The 17,086-nt window shown below is 37.8% G+C and overlaps 1 protein-coding gene and 1 long non-coding RNA gene across 3 annotated transcripts in view; one reads left to right on the top strand and one right to left on the bottom strand.

The window, feature by feature from the left end:
- The window catches only part of LOC310727394, a 766,835-nt gene that overhangs the window by 708,101 nt on the left and 41,648 nt on the right, over positions 1 to 17,086 (top strand). The gene's annotated exons all lie outside the window — the stretch shown is intronic.
- The window catches only part of rnf144aa (ring finger protein 144aa), a 32,273-nt gene continuing 15,492 nt past the window's right edge, over positions 306 to 17,086 (bottom strand). For both annotated transcript variants that reach the window (XM_083543783.1, XM_083543782.1), the window contains 7 exons: positions 16,468 to 16,607; positions 13,675 to 13,779; positions 12,842 to 12,902; positions 7,480 to 7,690; positions 6,867 to 7,014; positions 6,584 to 6,673; positions 306 to 3,053 (listed from right to left, as the gene is read on the bottom strand). In XM_083543783.1, coding sequence (XP_083399909.1) covers positions 2,922 to 3,053; positions 6,584 to 6,673; positions 6,867 to 7,014; positions 7,480 to 7,690; positions 12,842 to 12,902; positions 13,675 to 13,779; positions 16,468 to 16,602 — 882 coding nt within the window. In that variant the 5' untranslated portion in view covers positions 16,603 to 16,607 and the 3' untranslated portion in view covers positions 306 to 2,921. The remainder of the gene's footprint in view (positions 3,054 to 6,583; positions 6,674 to 6,866; positions 7,015 to 7,479; positions 7,691 to 12,841; positions 12,903 to 13,674; positions 13,780 to 16,467; positions 16,608 to 17,086) is intronic.

Genomic DNA, 17,086 nt, shown 5'->3' on the forward strand with positions numbered 1-17,086 from the left:
CTGCCCTCCCTCTCATTCACACACATGTACTCTGTCTTACTCCTACTGACTTTCATTCCCCTTCTCTTCAGCGTGTACCTCCACCTCTCCAGGCTCTTCTCAACCTGCTCCCTACTCTCATCACAAATCACAATATTAATAGAGAGATGTATAAAGTATATAATAAACCAGTAAATGCATTTATATCATGTATCATTTCAAGTTTGATGACAAAATAATGAACACACTTTTTTATGGGATAAACTATAATTTTTTTTATGTTGAACTTTACAACATGCAAATGATACACATTCACAAATGTACTATCCTGTGAAAGTGGGTGTGCATTAAATTTTTTGGAGGGAGTGATATTCAGAAAAATACATTTCATATTTATTTCTATGATGTATCAAAAACAAAACAAAATTACACATGAAAGGTCATCCAATAGCAGTGTCTGGAGCAAAAGTTACAGCACTGCTAAAAACCCTTCAAAATTACATAACAATAAACAGATATTCTCTCCTTATAAAGTTGCAGATTTAGAGACACAAAAACATCACAAAATGTAGCTACAGAAAAAGCGATAAGCATGCAGTAAAAATAGAACCACAACTGTACAAATTTAACTCTCTCCAAGCTGTCAGAGAGACATCACATTGCTGAAAAAAAAAACCTAAGAAAAAAAAGGACTTATTATATATTTTACACATTTAATTATCTGTGCAAGAGACACATTTGTTGCCTGTGTGGGAAATGCGGCTTCTGGAATTTTGTTCCGGTTTTAAACTGATGATGAAAAAAAAAAATCCCTGAACTATTTAAAAAAAAAAATGGCATCTTAGCAAGTGAAAACATATAGAATATGGGCAAATTCAACAAAAAAATTTGTAGATAATATTACAACCAATAATACTCCTGTTTTTTTAAAGCTTTTAAATATTCTTATGGCTTTTTTCTCAAAATAAAGTTTGAATCATTAGTAGTAAAACTCTCCCAAAAGCAGATTTAATAATTACTGAAGAAATATAATAGGAAATACAACTCAATACTAGTTGGACTAGTTATCAATTGCTAAGATTGTCATTTTTTTATTTTTATTTTTTTTGCAGTATGTCAATTAGTTTACCGAGTGCAAATCCATTGCAAAAAATATGTACAAAAATTGCATGAGCCACATGAACAATTTGAATTATAGATCATTAAGGGAGCCAAAACATATAAGCAAATATATGTACATTAAGGAATTCTCTTTCAGTAGCATTTTTTTTTTAGAAAGATCACAAATGCCACCTATGGATGAACCTGAAAATGTGAATAAAATCTAATAAAAAGATGCTTCATTCAGGTAGACCTGAGAATAAATAATAGAAAAAATTAAGCTACAAGAGTGAGGGAGTAAAGTGAGGTACTTGGAACTTAAGGCTAAAAAACTGTCTAAATGCTGATAGCTACTGCAGAACAAAAACGTAAAAACCTACTCAATGGACGTGCAATAAAACAAGACCAACAATTAGATATTTTTATTCTAGTATTATGGCACCTTTACTGGGTGAACACCGGAAAAACTATCTACATTGCTCTGTTGAGCTACATACTGTCCAGCTACAGAAACACATTCTCTTCCCCTCCACGTTATGAAATAAGAATTCATATAACGATATGACATAAGTGCTTGACTACATATGGCCCCGTTTAAGTGCAAATCATGACGAAAAAATCTCTAAGAAGCTTCGAATAGGTGTTAAAGCATTTGATAGGAAGGTGAGCCAGACACTCTTTTATATTTGGGTGTGCGATGCATCTTCAGGTCTTAAAGGAGCTGCTGTTTGGTCTGTAAGACACAGATGTGTACTATGTGTGAAACTTGCATAGATAAGAGACTTAAATTAGGACCAATCAAAACAGTCTGGAAATCAGACAGAGTGTATAATCCCTGCCCAAATTACAGTGACTGCATTTTCCTGTTTCAAGTCGCATGAATGAAATGCACATGCAAGTTTCCAACGATCCAACCGAGACATATTGGGCTGTTGTTACATAAGCCCTGGATCATACACACATGGAGGAGTGAAAAAATATCTGGTTGCAGATAATAATAATAATAATAATAATAATAGTAATATGTTAACAAGCAGGATAAATATTTTATTTGGTGCTCATCATTTGGGCTGCGAACATGCGTCAATTTGGTAAAGTGCTTTGTGAATTATTTTACATGTGGAAAAAAAACTAACCGGATCTAATGAGACATAAGAAGAAAACCCTAGCAATATGATGATATGTGACAGAATTTCAACAAAGAAACCTTTTGCTGATAGCAGCGATGCTGATGTGAAAATTTGGTGAACCAACTCTATTACTAAAAACAGGAAAACAAGACAATGAGTATAATAATTGAAAAAAAAAGACCAAGGTAAACATCATGCTGTACATTTTATTAAAGACCCTACTCACACAGCAGGCTGCAAAGTGTCCAAACAACCCCTTGTGTGTCCAAGTTAAAGTGAGAAACCGTTAAAATGTTGAGTGACTCAAGTGCTACTATACACACAAAGCTACAGAAAGTACAGCGTGAGTATGTATTTCGTTAATGAGCCCTCCACAAGCAGATCCACTATATCCCAAAGGCCCCTAAATAGAACAACAGGCATCAAGCTAAATATGTCCCGTCCCCTATAAATCAGAACGCTGCGAGAGTGCACGACTGGCGACTCCACCGTTCCCATGTACTGCGTTACATCCAGCACATCTGGAAGGTCTTGCCTGGTGTTGTCGATGCCAGCGTGCCTGCTATCTGCTACCTATCTCCTGGAACCGAGCCAAGTTGTGGCGTGAGATGGGTCGCAGGGCGGCTCCAAAGGCGCTCCGAGAGCTTCATGCCAGAGTGTGTGGGGGAGAGGAAAAAAGAAAACAAAAGAAGACGGAGATCGTGGAGTCTGTTAGGTTGGTAAGGGGTCGTCGTCCCCTTTGCTGCACTTGCACTTGCAGCACAGCACGAAAGGTGTGGCTAAGAGCAGGAACGGAGAGGCTACCAGCAAGAGCAGGCCGAAACCAGCAAAGATTCCAATGACCTGGGGGTACACAAAGGGGGTACAAATTATTTTTTGACAAAACAAAACAAAACAAAACAAAACAAATATTCACTCTAAATACAAAAGGTGTCACACTCAAATACTGCCCCAGGTTACATTTACATGTTCCTGAGTTCATGTAGCCTATTATTATTATTATTATCATTATTATTATTATTATTATAATCATAATCTATTCTATGAAATCTAAAAAGTAGCCTATAGGAAATAATAAAAAAAAAAGATTAAAATAAGAACTGTCCTTGGTCTCCAAACTCTCATTCAACAGATACACGCCGATATCCAACAGATACACGTCTATAGACTGAATGATGCATGTCAGGACTAAGAGCCGGTGCTCGTTCACATGCCCGCTGCCCCTCATATATATATATACTGTATAGTTCCTACAGTACAGTACAGTAAATTGCTCTGTTTTGCTAAATTATGTACTGCGATTTGTTAAATTATTAACAAAGCACAGTATAACACCACATACTGATCACATTTTTTAAGACTCTCGACGTAAGATATTTTCAATTTACATTGTGGTGATCGAAAGCATCTCCATCGTAAGTCGGGAAGAATCTGTAATTCTCTTCTTGCTGTACTGCACTTACTGTACAGTGGCATGTGCAGAACCCAAGCAGCAGCTATTCTTTGCACCTGGTGTACTTTTCTAAACAATAACTAGTACTGTTACTAGCACTACTAGTTACTACTGTTCATTGTTTTAGTATCATTCTTGCAAGTGCAACTGAGCTGAATAGAAAAAATTGAGCAAACTCTAAAATCTGCCATTACCCAATATTTTCTGCAGAATCCAATCTAAACTGATCCCACAAACTGAGTTAATGCAAACCATTCCTGCTTCAGTCGCTTAGAGACCCCCGAGTCACTGCACATGACTACATCTGAATTCATAAGAAACTTGATTTGGCTTTACATAACTGACCACAAATAGTCTTAGGAGACCAGGATTCATAAACATTGCATGAGAAACGATATCATCTCGCAATTTCCTGTCGTATCCAAAATACTTGTGCGTATCTCCTCTGATCACAAATCACTTTCTCATTGACACCGGAAAATGAAAAGCATCGGTGGCACGTCCTGCAGCTCAAATCACTTTACGAAAGTAAGGTTGAATTTGCTGAAGAAGGAAAAGTGGCAGTGGCGGTGTGGTCCAACACTGTCTGGCTCGATGACTCCGAACTCCCTGTTGAGCAACAGATGGCTTTGCGCAACGCCAATTCAGGCCTTCGATTTACATGTGGATGCAAGTGAATCTGGACTCAACGGTCAACGTTAACTGTAGGTTTAATTCAACTAGTAGTGTTTACTAGTTGTTGCTAATGTAATAAAACTTCCAGCGTTAAAAAAATAATAATTATTATTATTTTTTCCAGACTACATTGTTCGGTTTCCTTTTTGATTTCTTGCTAAGATTTCTTACATTAACTAAAGTCATTATCACAAAACAAATTAGAAATTAGTTTATTAGAGGGACAGCGCATGTAGGACATTTTGGAGACGAGGTGAGGGAGGTGAGATTGAGATGGTTTGGACATGTGCAGAGGAGGGACATGAGTTATATCGGTAGGAGAATGCTGAGGATGGAGCCACCAGGTAGGAGGAAAAGAGGAAGGCCAAGGAGGAGGTTTATGGATGTGGTGAGGGAAGACATGCAGGTAGTTGGTGTGAAAAAGGGCAGATGTAGAGGACAGGGTGGTATGGAGACGGATGATCCGCTGTGGCGACCCCTAATGGGAGCAGCCGAATGAAGAAGAATAATATCACAAAAAAATAATAAATAAATAAAAAATAAAATAAAAAAAAAAAGCCACACACTGGGAAAGCTATGTTTAGCATGAAATAGAAAAGATTGTCTAAAAATTCCAGATACTCATATCCAAAATAGACAGACTTTTTTCAAAACCTTATTTTCTTTTCCTGAACACTTTGCAGTCAGCAACTTAGTGCGTATAAATGTCATACCTTGCTTGACCTCTAAGAATTATATAAGAAGCCTGGATAATATAAAGAATATACTGTAGAATGTAAAAAAAAACCAAACAAAGTCTGCAGTTATGAAAATATAAATCCCCTGGTCTAAATATAGTAGCTCTTGTTCTTTCTGTCCCAACATTTTGTTTGAGGTAAAGCCTTTTTTTGAATTAATAACGATAGTAATCACATCAGGTAATGGTTTTAGCTCACGCTTCTGCTAAACGAGTACATTGTTTAATTACAGTTTAATCTATGGGACCCAACTTTTGCTGTTTTACCTGCTGTTCCAAAAAAAAGCGTTTTCTTTGGGATTGCTCTATGCTTCCATTAGGACATACACAGATACAGTAACATCACGGTGTGCATTGTGTAAGCACAAAAGGCAACGTCAGAATCGTACAACTGACAGTCCGCTTTTACATAATTACATTCGTCCAGAATCTAAATGACACTGGCAAAATGTTTCAGGGAATGTTTTTGTACCTTTTGACCAGCAAACCACAGGCATTTTATCCACTCTGTGAAATCTTTGACACCTGCCTCTCATTGGCTGCTGGAAGTGTGTTTTCACGTTTGCTCACTCAAGTCTTTTTTGCAGTTGGTGTTCCTGCCATAAGTTACTGCTGGTTTCCATGGTTTCAGTGGCAGCATGTACCTAATAAGATATGAGGACTAGGGATGGGGAGATTCGCATCGGTGCAGCAGCATAAAGGTTAATGATGTGATGTATCAATATAAAAAAAAAGTTGCATTGGATTCAAATTGCCATTTTTATCGCGATGGATAGTTTTTAACATATTGGCATGTGTGAAAAACGATTTATTTATATCAAATATGTGCAACTAATATTTTATATGTAGATTGATTTCTCCTCGCTAAACTGTGATTCTCAAGCGCGGTAGAGCTGCATCTTCCTGAGCACAGAACAGGTAAAGGACTTCTGGTTTTATTTAGTGTTTTTTCTTTTTATTTCGCCTGTGCATCGCAAGTCAAATGGCACTTAAGTAAATACATGATTTCTGAAGCAAAGCAATAAAAGTGAACCATCTGTACCATATTGGATTGCATAGCATCATATTTTTCCCATTGCAATGAATCAAGTCAATACCGGCTTGCACTGCATTGGTAGCTGCTTCATTTCTCTCCTTATTGTTGGCTATGCATCGAGATGTGAATCCCATTGGTCTCAGTTATGGAGATGCTTTCCTAATAAGTACACAAACAGGTTTTTCCCTGCTACGACTTATCACTTACCACTCCCCTTATAGGGAAAATGGTTAAGGCTCTGGGTTAATAAAGGCTCTGGTCGAGGGATTCAAACACCAAAATGCCACCCTTGGACCCTAGGGCAAGGCCCTTAACCCTTTGTGCTTTAGGGGCGCTGTATCATGGCTGACCCTGCACTCTGATTCGCCAGATTCCTAACTTCGCGAGGATATGTGAATTGTTCTTTCACTGTTCTGTAATGTACACGTGACAAGTAAAAAGAAAAAAAAAAAGAACGGAGGATAAATACCTACCTGTGTTCTGTGCCAAATCACCGAGGCTCTGGAGTGGCCCAGCTTGTTGCGGCAGGGTCCTTTATCATAATGGATCAGAAGAAAGTCGTCCTGTGGAAACACAGGAGAGGGCGCTATTTATCTCGGCGGGTGAGCGGGACAGTCACACAAAAGGCTTGGCTGTGGCCGCAGCATGGTACAAATGATAGGCACATGGCCACCAAGCAGCGATATAAGCACGCCAGGCTATATTTGTTCTGCGAAGCGCGTGTGAGAAAACACAAAAAGAGAGGGGGGCACTTACGTCCAGAGACTCCAGGCAGTACCAGCAGAAAGCGTGTTTGCAGTTCTTACACATCATCTGGGCACAACCTTCGTCTCGCTCTATGTACACTTTACATTTGGGACAGCGCTTGATAGGAGCGTCATCGTCGTCACTCTTAAAGAAAGAACTGCGACAGAAACAAGCAGGTTGTCATCCAGAGATTCCTTTGGGTACATGTTATGCTTCACACCATTTTTTACTGCTTATATTTTAGTTCATGTTTTAGTTCCACGATTGTGTAGGACCTGAAACTATTATCAAATGAGGCACATATTCTAAAAGTCGGAAAGTGTGAGAAATAAAAAACGCTTCCTTGTCTCTATTAGATGCCTTCAGGTAAATACTTTTTATATAAATGCCCATGACTGGTAACAACAAGCTGCAACAAACGATGTGCTACAGAAACCACATTGTTTCTTGTTGCTGCAGTTAATTTTATATTCAGCTCGGTCTGCTAAAATCTAATTAGACATAAGCCTGAATCTAAAGGTCACAGGTCTGATCATTATCTATACATTTACAGGTACATTTGAATTGAATAGCAACAATTGAATAGAGGAAAATGCAAGCTAAAGAAGAGGCCAAGCCATACCTGCTCTCACCAGGCAGAAAGGCAGTGAGGGGTGGATTCTCTTGACACTCCTGGCCTGGGTGCCAGCTGGCCTTGCAAGCAGAACAGAATTCCAGCGTGCAGTTACCACAGCGTACCAGCTGCGGCCGGGCAGAATCCGCCTCCTTCAGCTGGCACACGGCCTGGCACGATGATGACGGGCACCACGTCCGGCACGGGTCCAAAAGCACCTCTGTAGCAAGAAACAGAAGAGTAGTGTGTCTGTCTGTGTTTACCCATTCTGCCAGCTTCTTACTGTCAGATCACCATGGTTACGCCGAAGGAGACTCAGAACAAGACTATCCTTAATTAACCTGCCCTGAAGTTACCGTCAGCATGACTGCTTCTTTCAGCTCTGATGTACTACCGAAAAGACTTCTAAATACTGAAATGACCAAGGGATACAACAAGAAGTCAAGTCAAGAAGCTTTTATTGTCATTTTAACCATATATAGCTGACGCAGGACACGGTGAAACGAAACAACATTCCTTCAGAACCCTGGTTCTACTACGGTTCTTGTTTTCCATTTGCAAGTAGAAAAGGGATTCCTTGAGCAATAGGTGTGAATAAAAATATTACTTTTACAGCGACTGTCTACTAAAACACCTTTTGATCTTTCTGCTTTTAGTGCTTGACAAAATCTGTTCGTCTCTCTCTTGCCCTCTCAGGTCTAATTCATTTATGAGTAAAGCAATGAGAATACAAGTCATGTGCGGGAAACGAGGACAGACTTGGTCACCGAGTTGAGAAAAGCGTGGGTAGAAGTGCCGTTCACGTACATAAAGGTCAAGAAGTACTTTTTATTTATTAAAGCGCAACACTAAATATACATGAGAAAAGAAGACGGGTCTCTTAAAATGAACAAATAATTGGTTTAAGTAATTACATTTTTATTGCTGGAATTACATACAATAATATCTGTGAAAACTAATCCCATTTAGTGCATTAAATTGCCATATTACATCAAAATACCAAAAAAATAGATAGATAGATAGATAGATAGATAGATAGATAGATAGATAGATAGATAGACAGACAGACAGACAGACAGACAGACAGACAGACAGACAGACAGACAGATATGAATAAATAAAATAAAAAAAAATATAAAAATCAATTTTAAATGGGTAAACTTCCCAAACTCATTTCGTTCTGTCATTTTCTTGGCCTGAATGTATGGAGCCCGTTTCCGCCACATAAAAAAAATAAGTTTGCCTAATTACGACTTTATTTCTCGCAATTCCGCCTTTATTGCTCGTAAACATTTGTGGTGCATCGACCTGTTAACCATGTTTTCGGGTTGGAGTTTGAAGCTGTTGGTGTATGAAAAAGGCCAACAGCCTATTAATTGTAGTTAATTTCATTTTCGGTGTTTAAAGCTTTTTGGCACTACAGAGGGGCTGACGCTGCCCGATTAGCCCAAAAAAAATCTGAATCGCAAAAAATAAAGTCGGAATTGCGAGTAAAATAGACAGAATTGGGCAAACTTTTTTTTACTTTTTATGTGGGGGAAACAGGCTTTCATAGTGTTTACCTGTCCAGAGAGTTTAGAGGGTGGTGTGTCAGTAATAATGGTCCGTGGGGAAACAGTCTGTGTGTAGTTAAATGGACTAAATAAAATATATGAATATTTGTATTTGAATTGCTTGAGTTAATCGAGGAATCGTTTCAGCTCTACATACAAAGTCGTCTTTCGTAAAAAAAACGCCAGCATTTACTACAGGCAGAAACACTAGCCTGCTTTGAAAGTCTGCCTGCTGGAATGCAGAGATCAACTGAATCTAATTCATTTAACCACAGCTGCTGTATAAACTTGTTTTATTTTTTAATGCAACAATACAGCTGTAAAATTAGATGCCCGACTGCCTCCTGACCATGCTTGACACCATCTCTGCAAAAAAACAGCAATAATAAAGAAAGCAGTATTTATTATGTAACCATAGGTGGTAATTTGCTCTGCAACCTTGATTTTCTATTTCTGATGAATGTCAGATTAATTATAATTAAATTTGACCAACTACAATTATTAAATATCCTGTTAATGAAGTAGTTACTTGCTTTAACGTTCGTAGCACTCAATCATCATTCAGAACATCTTCAATGTGTGTTGAAATTTTTTTTCTTCTTTTTTTTCATTTAAAAATTGTTCTACTTAGAAGCTTCTCCAAAGCAAAACTGCATAAAACTAAAACAAATAAAACCCTTTCTGATTCATGCACGGATTATGTATGCAGTGCCACTCTAAAGTGATGGTAAAAATAATAAATAATATAAAAATATGGATTAAATAAATGTCCAGATTTCTTTTTTTTTTTTTTTTTTTTTTTACATGAAAAAGATCTAGACACCACCTAATTGATATGTTGTTAATATTTACACTATTAAAAAGTAAATATTTTGAATTCCTGAACAAACCATCTTCACTTTGCTTTTCACCCAAATGCCTCAAAAACATTTAATAAAATCTGTCTGATTTCAAGGAAATCCAGAGTTCTCTAGTCATAATTTTGGAAAGACCCTGACCAGGGTAATTTATGGTCTGTGTCATAATTCTTCCATTTCCAATTCTTCCATGTGTGATGCATTCCACAATGCACTTCACATGGCTCATATGAAGCTCTAAAGCTGATTTTTTAAATATAATCTTCTAGAGCATTTCCCCTTTTAACAACCTTAATGGCAGTTCCTTCATCTTTATGACAGCAGAACTGATCTAATCTTCCATTTTAGCTGAGAGACCTCCACAAGTCAGAGATATTTGCCAATATTGCATATATTGGCCAAGTGTGTTGACACACACAAGGAACTTAGTTCCAGCCTTAAGTGACTCTCAAAAGCACAGACATAAATAACACTACACATTTAGCTTGGACTATATGAGACAAAACAATGTGAGAAAATATAGACATATATATAGTGTATATATATAAAATATAGTACGAGTATTAAATAAGGATACAGAGTATATGCCATATCAGAAATGTACATAAAGTGTGAGAGTGCATGGTAGTGCAAATAACAGTATTGTGCATCAGTAATGATTACTTGATGATTATGATGATTACAGTAGATTACTTTATAACTTATGTACAACAGGCTTGCCTGTTTGAGTGACTGGCTCAGTGCAAAGAAAGAGAAGTAATAGGAACCTGGTATTTTAGAGTGCTTTTTTCATGTGTCTTATAGACATGAACACATTTTTTTCAAAAACATCTATGACTTTAGAAATGTGTCTAGACTTAATGCCTTATGTTGAGTCTGGTTATACTTATAATAAACATCATTTGCATAAAGCATCCATATTTGTCCATGTTGATAAAAATATCAAAAACTTGAAAAGTATTCAATTAATGTACATTTAGAACGGATAAACATGTGATTGGATTGCAATTAATCAAGAGTTAACTCGCAAAATCATCATAAACATTTTATTCGATTCACAGTCCTAGTATATTTTCAGGAGAAAAAAATTGGCTTTTTTTTTATTCCACAAATATGAAGAACTGTGATTTAGGGATAATAAAATAATTTGAGCAAAATGGCAGCATATAGCTCTGGCTGACACTGATGAATGAAAGCAGGTGGTAAGCTGTGTGAACGTGTGAGTGTGTGTGTGCGTGTGTGTGTGGGGGGGACTCTCAGGTGAAAGAGACTGCGCTCAGGCAACGTGACCTCCACAGGATACACGTGTACTGACACTAGTCTACTGAATCACACTTCTGCTCACACACACACAGGTTTGTGCATGGCTGTTTTTCCACACACACAGAAAGGACATAGAAAAAAATACAGAAGGAGAAAAATTGCTATGTGTCACACTGGGAAGGAGAGAAAAAGAGAGAGAGCCACACTGATTACTGACTGTAATACAATCCCCGTCCGAAACAACAGAAGCGAAGTAACTGAATCTTGCAATTCTTCTATAAAGATCTGAACACATTTGAAAAGTAACCACTTTCTTTACATAGATTACATACTGTACATTATTCGAATAATGTATTCCTGTTCTTTCAGAGACATTATATATCTACAGATCATGATCATGTTATAAGGCAAACTGGCTTCCTCATCACATGCTTGGGGAACATTCGTGCCTTCAATCTGTAATCAACTTTCGGCCATAGCAGTGCTTCTACCGGGTTTATGGCGTCGGCGGCGAGAATAATTTTTTTCCAATAGACCACTATCACTGTTAGAGTCTCGACCACTGCCTTTACTCTCGACTGCAATATGATGCAACATAGTATGAAGACAGCGTTTAAATTTAGAAATGTGATGAAAAATAACCACATAAATATTCTCTAAAAGTCTGGTATAGTGGCAACAGATTGCTGCACAAATGGTCCTGCTTATGTTCATCAAATAAATCTTGGTGGAATTATAAATTCCATCCTTATATTCCATCAGATTATAAAACAGCACTTGATCCAGCACATGCTACAGTATTGGGCTTTTTTTCCATATCATATTTTCATGAGATCCTATTGTGTGCATAATAGGTAGGCTATTTAATCATATATTTTTTTTATCAGTTTTCATTTACTATTTGGATTTGCCTAATTAATAAAAATATTGCCGGTGTACCGGGATGTATTCTAGTGTTTTACATGATCAGTAAGCCCTGTGTAGTCCTGTAGTAGTGTCCTGTCTGACTGCAGTGGGTGTATTGGAAGGAAGAAAAAAAAAAGGGGGGAGAGAGAGACTGCCGTAGCTTTGTAGATTTGAGCTTTATGCTGACCTTGTTATCTGCAGATTCCAGCCTTATGCTGGTTTGGAGGCTTTTGTACACAGAACAAAGAATCCAAAAACACAAGTATACAGCAGAGACGTGTACATGGTTAACTCATTTTCAACCGAAATGCAATTTGGATGCATATAACAAAGTTTTCTCAGAGCGTCAGCATGGTAACTAATGCTTATTATACTATTGCTATTTTTATATTATTCTTTAGGCTAGGTGCCTTACATTTTTCAAAACAAAATTTTTCTTCTCCAGTTTGCAGGTAGGTAAATAAAGGATGCTCTATATTGGCAACATTTGCCTTGTATTTTGCATTACTGTAGACAGTTTAAAACCTCAGTGACATTTTCGGTGATTGGCACTTCTCATTTCAAAGAGACTCATCATCCTGCCTAAATATTTTAATCCGCTTTTTTTTGGGGTCGTTTATGATATTCACTGCCCACTGACACAACCAGTTTAGAACAATGTCAAAGAGCAACTCGTCTCCTCTATGTACTTAAACGCCACTTAATGCGTTCGACCGCAGGCGGGAGATTTTCACGCATTGATCGAATATCTCTTCCAGCGAAAGCAAATGGACAGAGGCGCTTCCTACTCACCTTTTTCGAACTGTAGCTTCCTGTATCTCTGCATTATCTCCGATGCCACCATGCACTCAATCTGCGTATGAGAGCGCATTACATGTGTGTAAGAGAAAGACTATAACAGCATTAAAAGATCCTCGAACGCAGAGGGATGTATTGAAAGAAATTAAAGCTCTTGTGCAGACAAAGCAAGTCTGATTTAAACAGGGTTATACACACACACACACACACACACACACACACACACACACACACACACACACACACACACTGCAAGTGGAACAGGGATCACACACTTAACCCAAAGAACTTACCTCACAAAGCCTATAAGCCTGCGTCCTCCAGTGTGTAAAATAAACACACTGGCTGAGATTTAACAGCTCTTGTCTATGATCAGTCTCTTCCCTTAATATTGTAGATGATCCTTGTAGGAATTACTGGCATACACACAATGTAACAAATTTTTATTTACTTAAAAAAAAAGTTATGCTAATATTCATGAAAATCAATCCTCTTCAGCTACTGGTCTACAAGGAAGTCATTTTTTAGAAAGACAAAATGACAAAAATGTAGTCTCGCTCATTTCTTACGGTCGACTGGCTGCCATACGAGACTGCTGAGTTCAGAAATGTAATTTCAAAATTGTACTTTCTGCTGACGCATGTTTGATATATATATATATATATATATATATATATATATATATATATATATATATAATATAAAACTGCAGTCGATTTATAAAAAATAAATGTGTTTATGAAAGTAAATAAGAAAGGAAGCGAGCGAGCGAGCGAGCGAGTGAGTTTCATCATTCGAATCATTAGACAAATCTGCAATGAAATCACCTCATTTTCTTGCAAATGTCCTCGTTTTGGACAGGCAGAGTCCGGGCAGCTGATAGCAGTTTCCAGGCCTTCTTTAATGAGAAGCTCCACATATTGCTTCAGGCACTGCAAAAAAAAAAAAAAAAGATTTATTACTATTACTCAATAAGAACTGCTCTTGTCTAAGACTAAACGAAAACCCAATATATATAAAAATTAAAATAAAAAATCATAAAAGCTTTAGTTAAGGTTTACATCAAACATCAGAATGTTAAAGTGTGATCTCTGACTTTAACTCTTGTTGTGATCTGGGATTTATATACATCAACATGGTTTGATGTTCTGTGCCTGCTGAGATGCTGTTCTGTTCATCGTGGTTGTAAATAGTTATTATATGAGTTTCTCCTTCCTGGAAAGTCTGAACCAATCTGGAATATTTTCCTCTTGTATCTTTTTACCTCTCTCATCCGCATGGCGTAACCAAACACAGACCTCTTTCTTACTTACTTTTTTTTGTGTGAAAAAGAGTTCTCATGTGGCAACATTGACCATGCCGCGATCAAAGTCACACAGGTCACACATTTTCTTTATTCTGATGTTTGATGTGAACAATAGGTGAAGCACTTGACCTGTAGTGGGCCTGCATGATTTATTTTTTCACACTGGCAGGATGATTGGGTAGCTGCATGAATGTACAGGTGGTCCTATTAAAGTCAACAGTAAGTATTTTGTAAAAAAAACAAAAACAAAGAAAATACAATATAATAAGATTATAAATGATAATTTAGTGTTCTTTTAATCGGGCAGCTGCAAAAACTGCTTAATTTGCACAATTCTGCAGTTGCCTTTTTTTCCTGAACTAATTGATCTCGAGAGGGAACAGTGATAATGGCTTTTATATGCAGCAACAAAAACAGACTATATACTGACCCATAAGTTAAACCTCATTATCCCTTAATGCAGATCAGATCGATTTTTTCCCTGTCCCTTTCCCTGTTTGTCTTTTTCTCATAAGCAAATTCTTGTTGATTTTATTAAAGACTAAAATATCAAAATATTTTCCATGTAACACATGGAGAACTTAATTAGAGACAGTGGCATGAAGCTGAAGTTTGTTTCTTTTTTTCCAACAGGACATTGTTCCTCTTATAGCACAACAGCTGCCTAACAATTATAATGCTAATGTCATGACATCACTTTCAAGCTCACTACAGAACACAATAAACATGCACTGAGGACTTAACGCATTTCAATACTTTTCTCCTGAGCTTATGGCTTAAACCATTTACATATTTTTCAATTGCATTTTTATTTGTATTAAAAAAAAATAATAAAAAGGAATTGACTAGTGCACTGCTACACAATGCTGTGTGAGTTAGACAGACAAGGCTCTTTGTTTTTTTAGGGAGCCATACCACAGCTAGGCGAGACCTTTCCTCGTGGCAAGGGTTCACGTTTCACCTCCTCTTTTAGCATCACGAGCGGGAATAACAAACCTGGACTCGGATCAGTGCAAAGGGCCAGCCTGTACCAGTGCACCACCACAGGGGGCATGAGAGAACAAGAGCTGCTTCCAATGTTTATTCCTGGAACTGAATCACACTCAGCCATGTGGGCATAACAAACAGTCTTCCTGGCCTCTAACTGCTGTTACTTTAGAAATCTTATACACTATTAAAACATAAGAGCAACCACAATTTTTAGATTCCAGAAACAACGAATAAACCCTTTTTCAATTGCTGTACTTAGTTATACTATTTTAAAGAATGTGATAAATCTAGTGATAAACATACACTATAAGGATAAAAATATTGGGACACCTGACTTTTCCAGCCATGTGTGCCTTCTACCAAACTGTTCCCGCCAAAGTTGGAGGCACACAATTGCCTATCTGTGTAAAAAGATATCTGTGTAAGTGGTGGCAAAAATGTTTTCCATCACCTCATCTAGGAGACCCGAACGTGTTCCTGCATGTGCACAAAGTGAGCTCCATGAAGATATGCTTTACATGATTTGCAGCGACCTGCTGTAGAGCTCTGACCTCAACCCTACTGAACACCTTTGGGATGAATGTGAACGCTGACTGCACCTCAGGCCTCCTCACCTCACCTACATCAGTACCTGACTTTACTAACACTCTGGCTGAATGAGCACAAATCTCTACAATCACACTCTAAAATCTAGTGATGCATCTTCCCAGAAGAGTTGGATTATTATGAATGCAAATTGGGAGAAAATGTGAAATGAGAAGGAAAAAAAAAACACAAGAATCTTATGTTCAGGTGTCCACAAACCTTTGTCCATATAGTGTATTTAATTCTACTTTATTTTTAGTTCCACACTTCATATTAAATATAACTGAATTCATGTTACTGAACTGATGTTTGCAGCTGCCATGGTGTATTTCTTCACACAAACGGTAATTCAGTTTGAGCTCTCTTTTCAAATAAATGAATGATGACCGTATGCCAAAGATTGTGTTAGAAAGGCCAATAAACACAGACTGCAGACTAAAATTGAATAATAGAACTTGAATTGATTTTGGCTCGAATAAAGGAAAGCAAAGGGCAGGGAGAGGAAATTTGGTGGTTTAGTGTTTACTAAACACGATAGCAGTCACAGGCCCAGCAAGCAACAGCCACATAAACAAAACAAAGCAGAAATACACCCCCAATGCATCCTCTACATCCTCCATCATCATCATTTTTATACACTGTTTGCTTAAACTCCTCTCAAAACTTCTCTGTGGCACCGCAGCCCTGGTGGTTGGTTAGCTAAAAGAAAATTAGATCATATAAATGGACTTGTACTTACCAGAGTGCAGAACACACACTGACACTGTGTGATGGTGGTCATCTGCTCCAGGGGGAACTCTCCTAGACACAGTTTACAAGACACCAGCGGGTCCAGTGCCAGGTCCCAGGTAGGTCTATAGCGTGCTGTTGTCATGGTTCCTGATGGCACAGTTGTGAAGACAGAAGTGTTTCACTTACAAAGTAATACATAATAAAGGTGCAAGCTGATATCTGAGGGGTCCAAGCGCCCAAGTGTCCTCAATGGCCAGTTTCCTGACAAGTTACAAACACTGAGACCACAGATGAGACACAAGTCCACCGATTCGTCCGTGTTGCTGATTATACGGCGTCGATAGTTGATTGCTGGAACTATCGCCTATTGCTAAAAGCCCATACCAATAGTTTTAACGTCTTGCGTCCTTTGCTGAATCGGCTGAGAAGGTCCACTGTCATTACAAGAGTGGCCTCACTGCACGGAGAGCACTATACAGACACTCCCCACTTTACAGACTTTCGCGGATACAAACAAACCTGTCCTCAAAGTGAAAAGAGTCAAAAAAATTCAAAACGGAAGAGAGCCGCCGCTAGCTAGTCGTCGGCCGTAACGTAAACGTCTATAAAAACGTAAACGTCTATAT

The sequence above is a fragment of the Silurus aristotelis genome (genome assembly GCF_946808225.1).
Source record: "Silurus aristotelis genome assembly, chromosome: 6".
Taxonomy (NCBI): Eukaryota; Metazoa; Chordata; class Actinopteri; order Siluriformes; family Siluridae; genus Silurus; species Silurus aristotelis.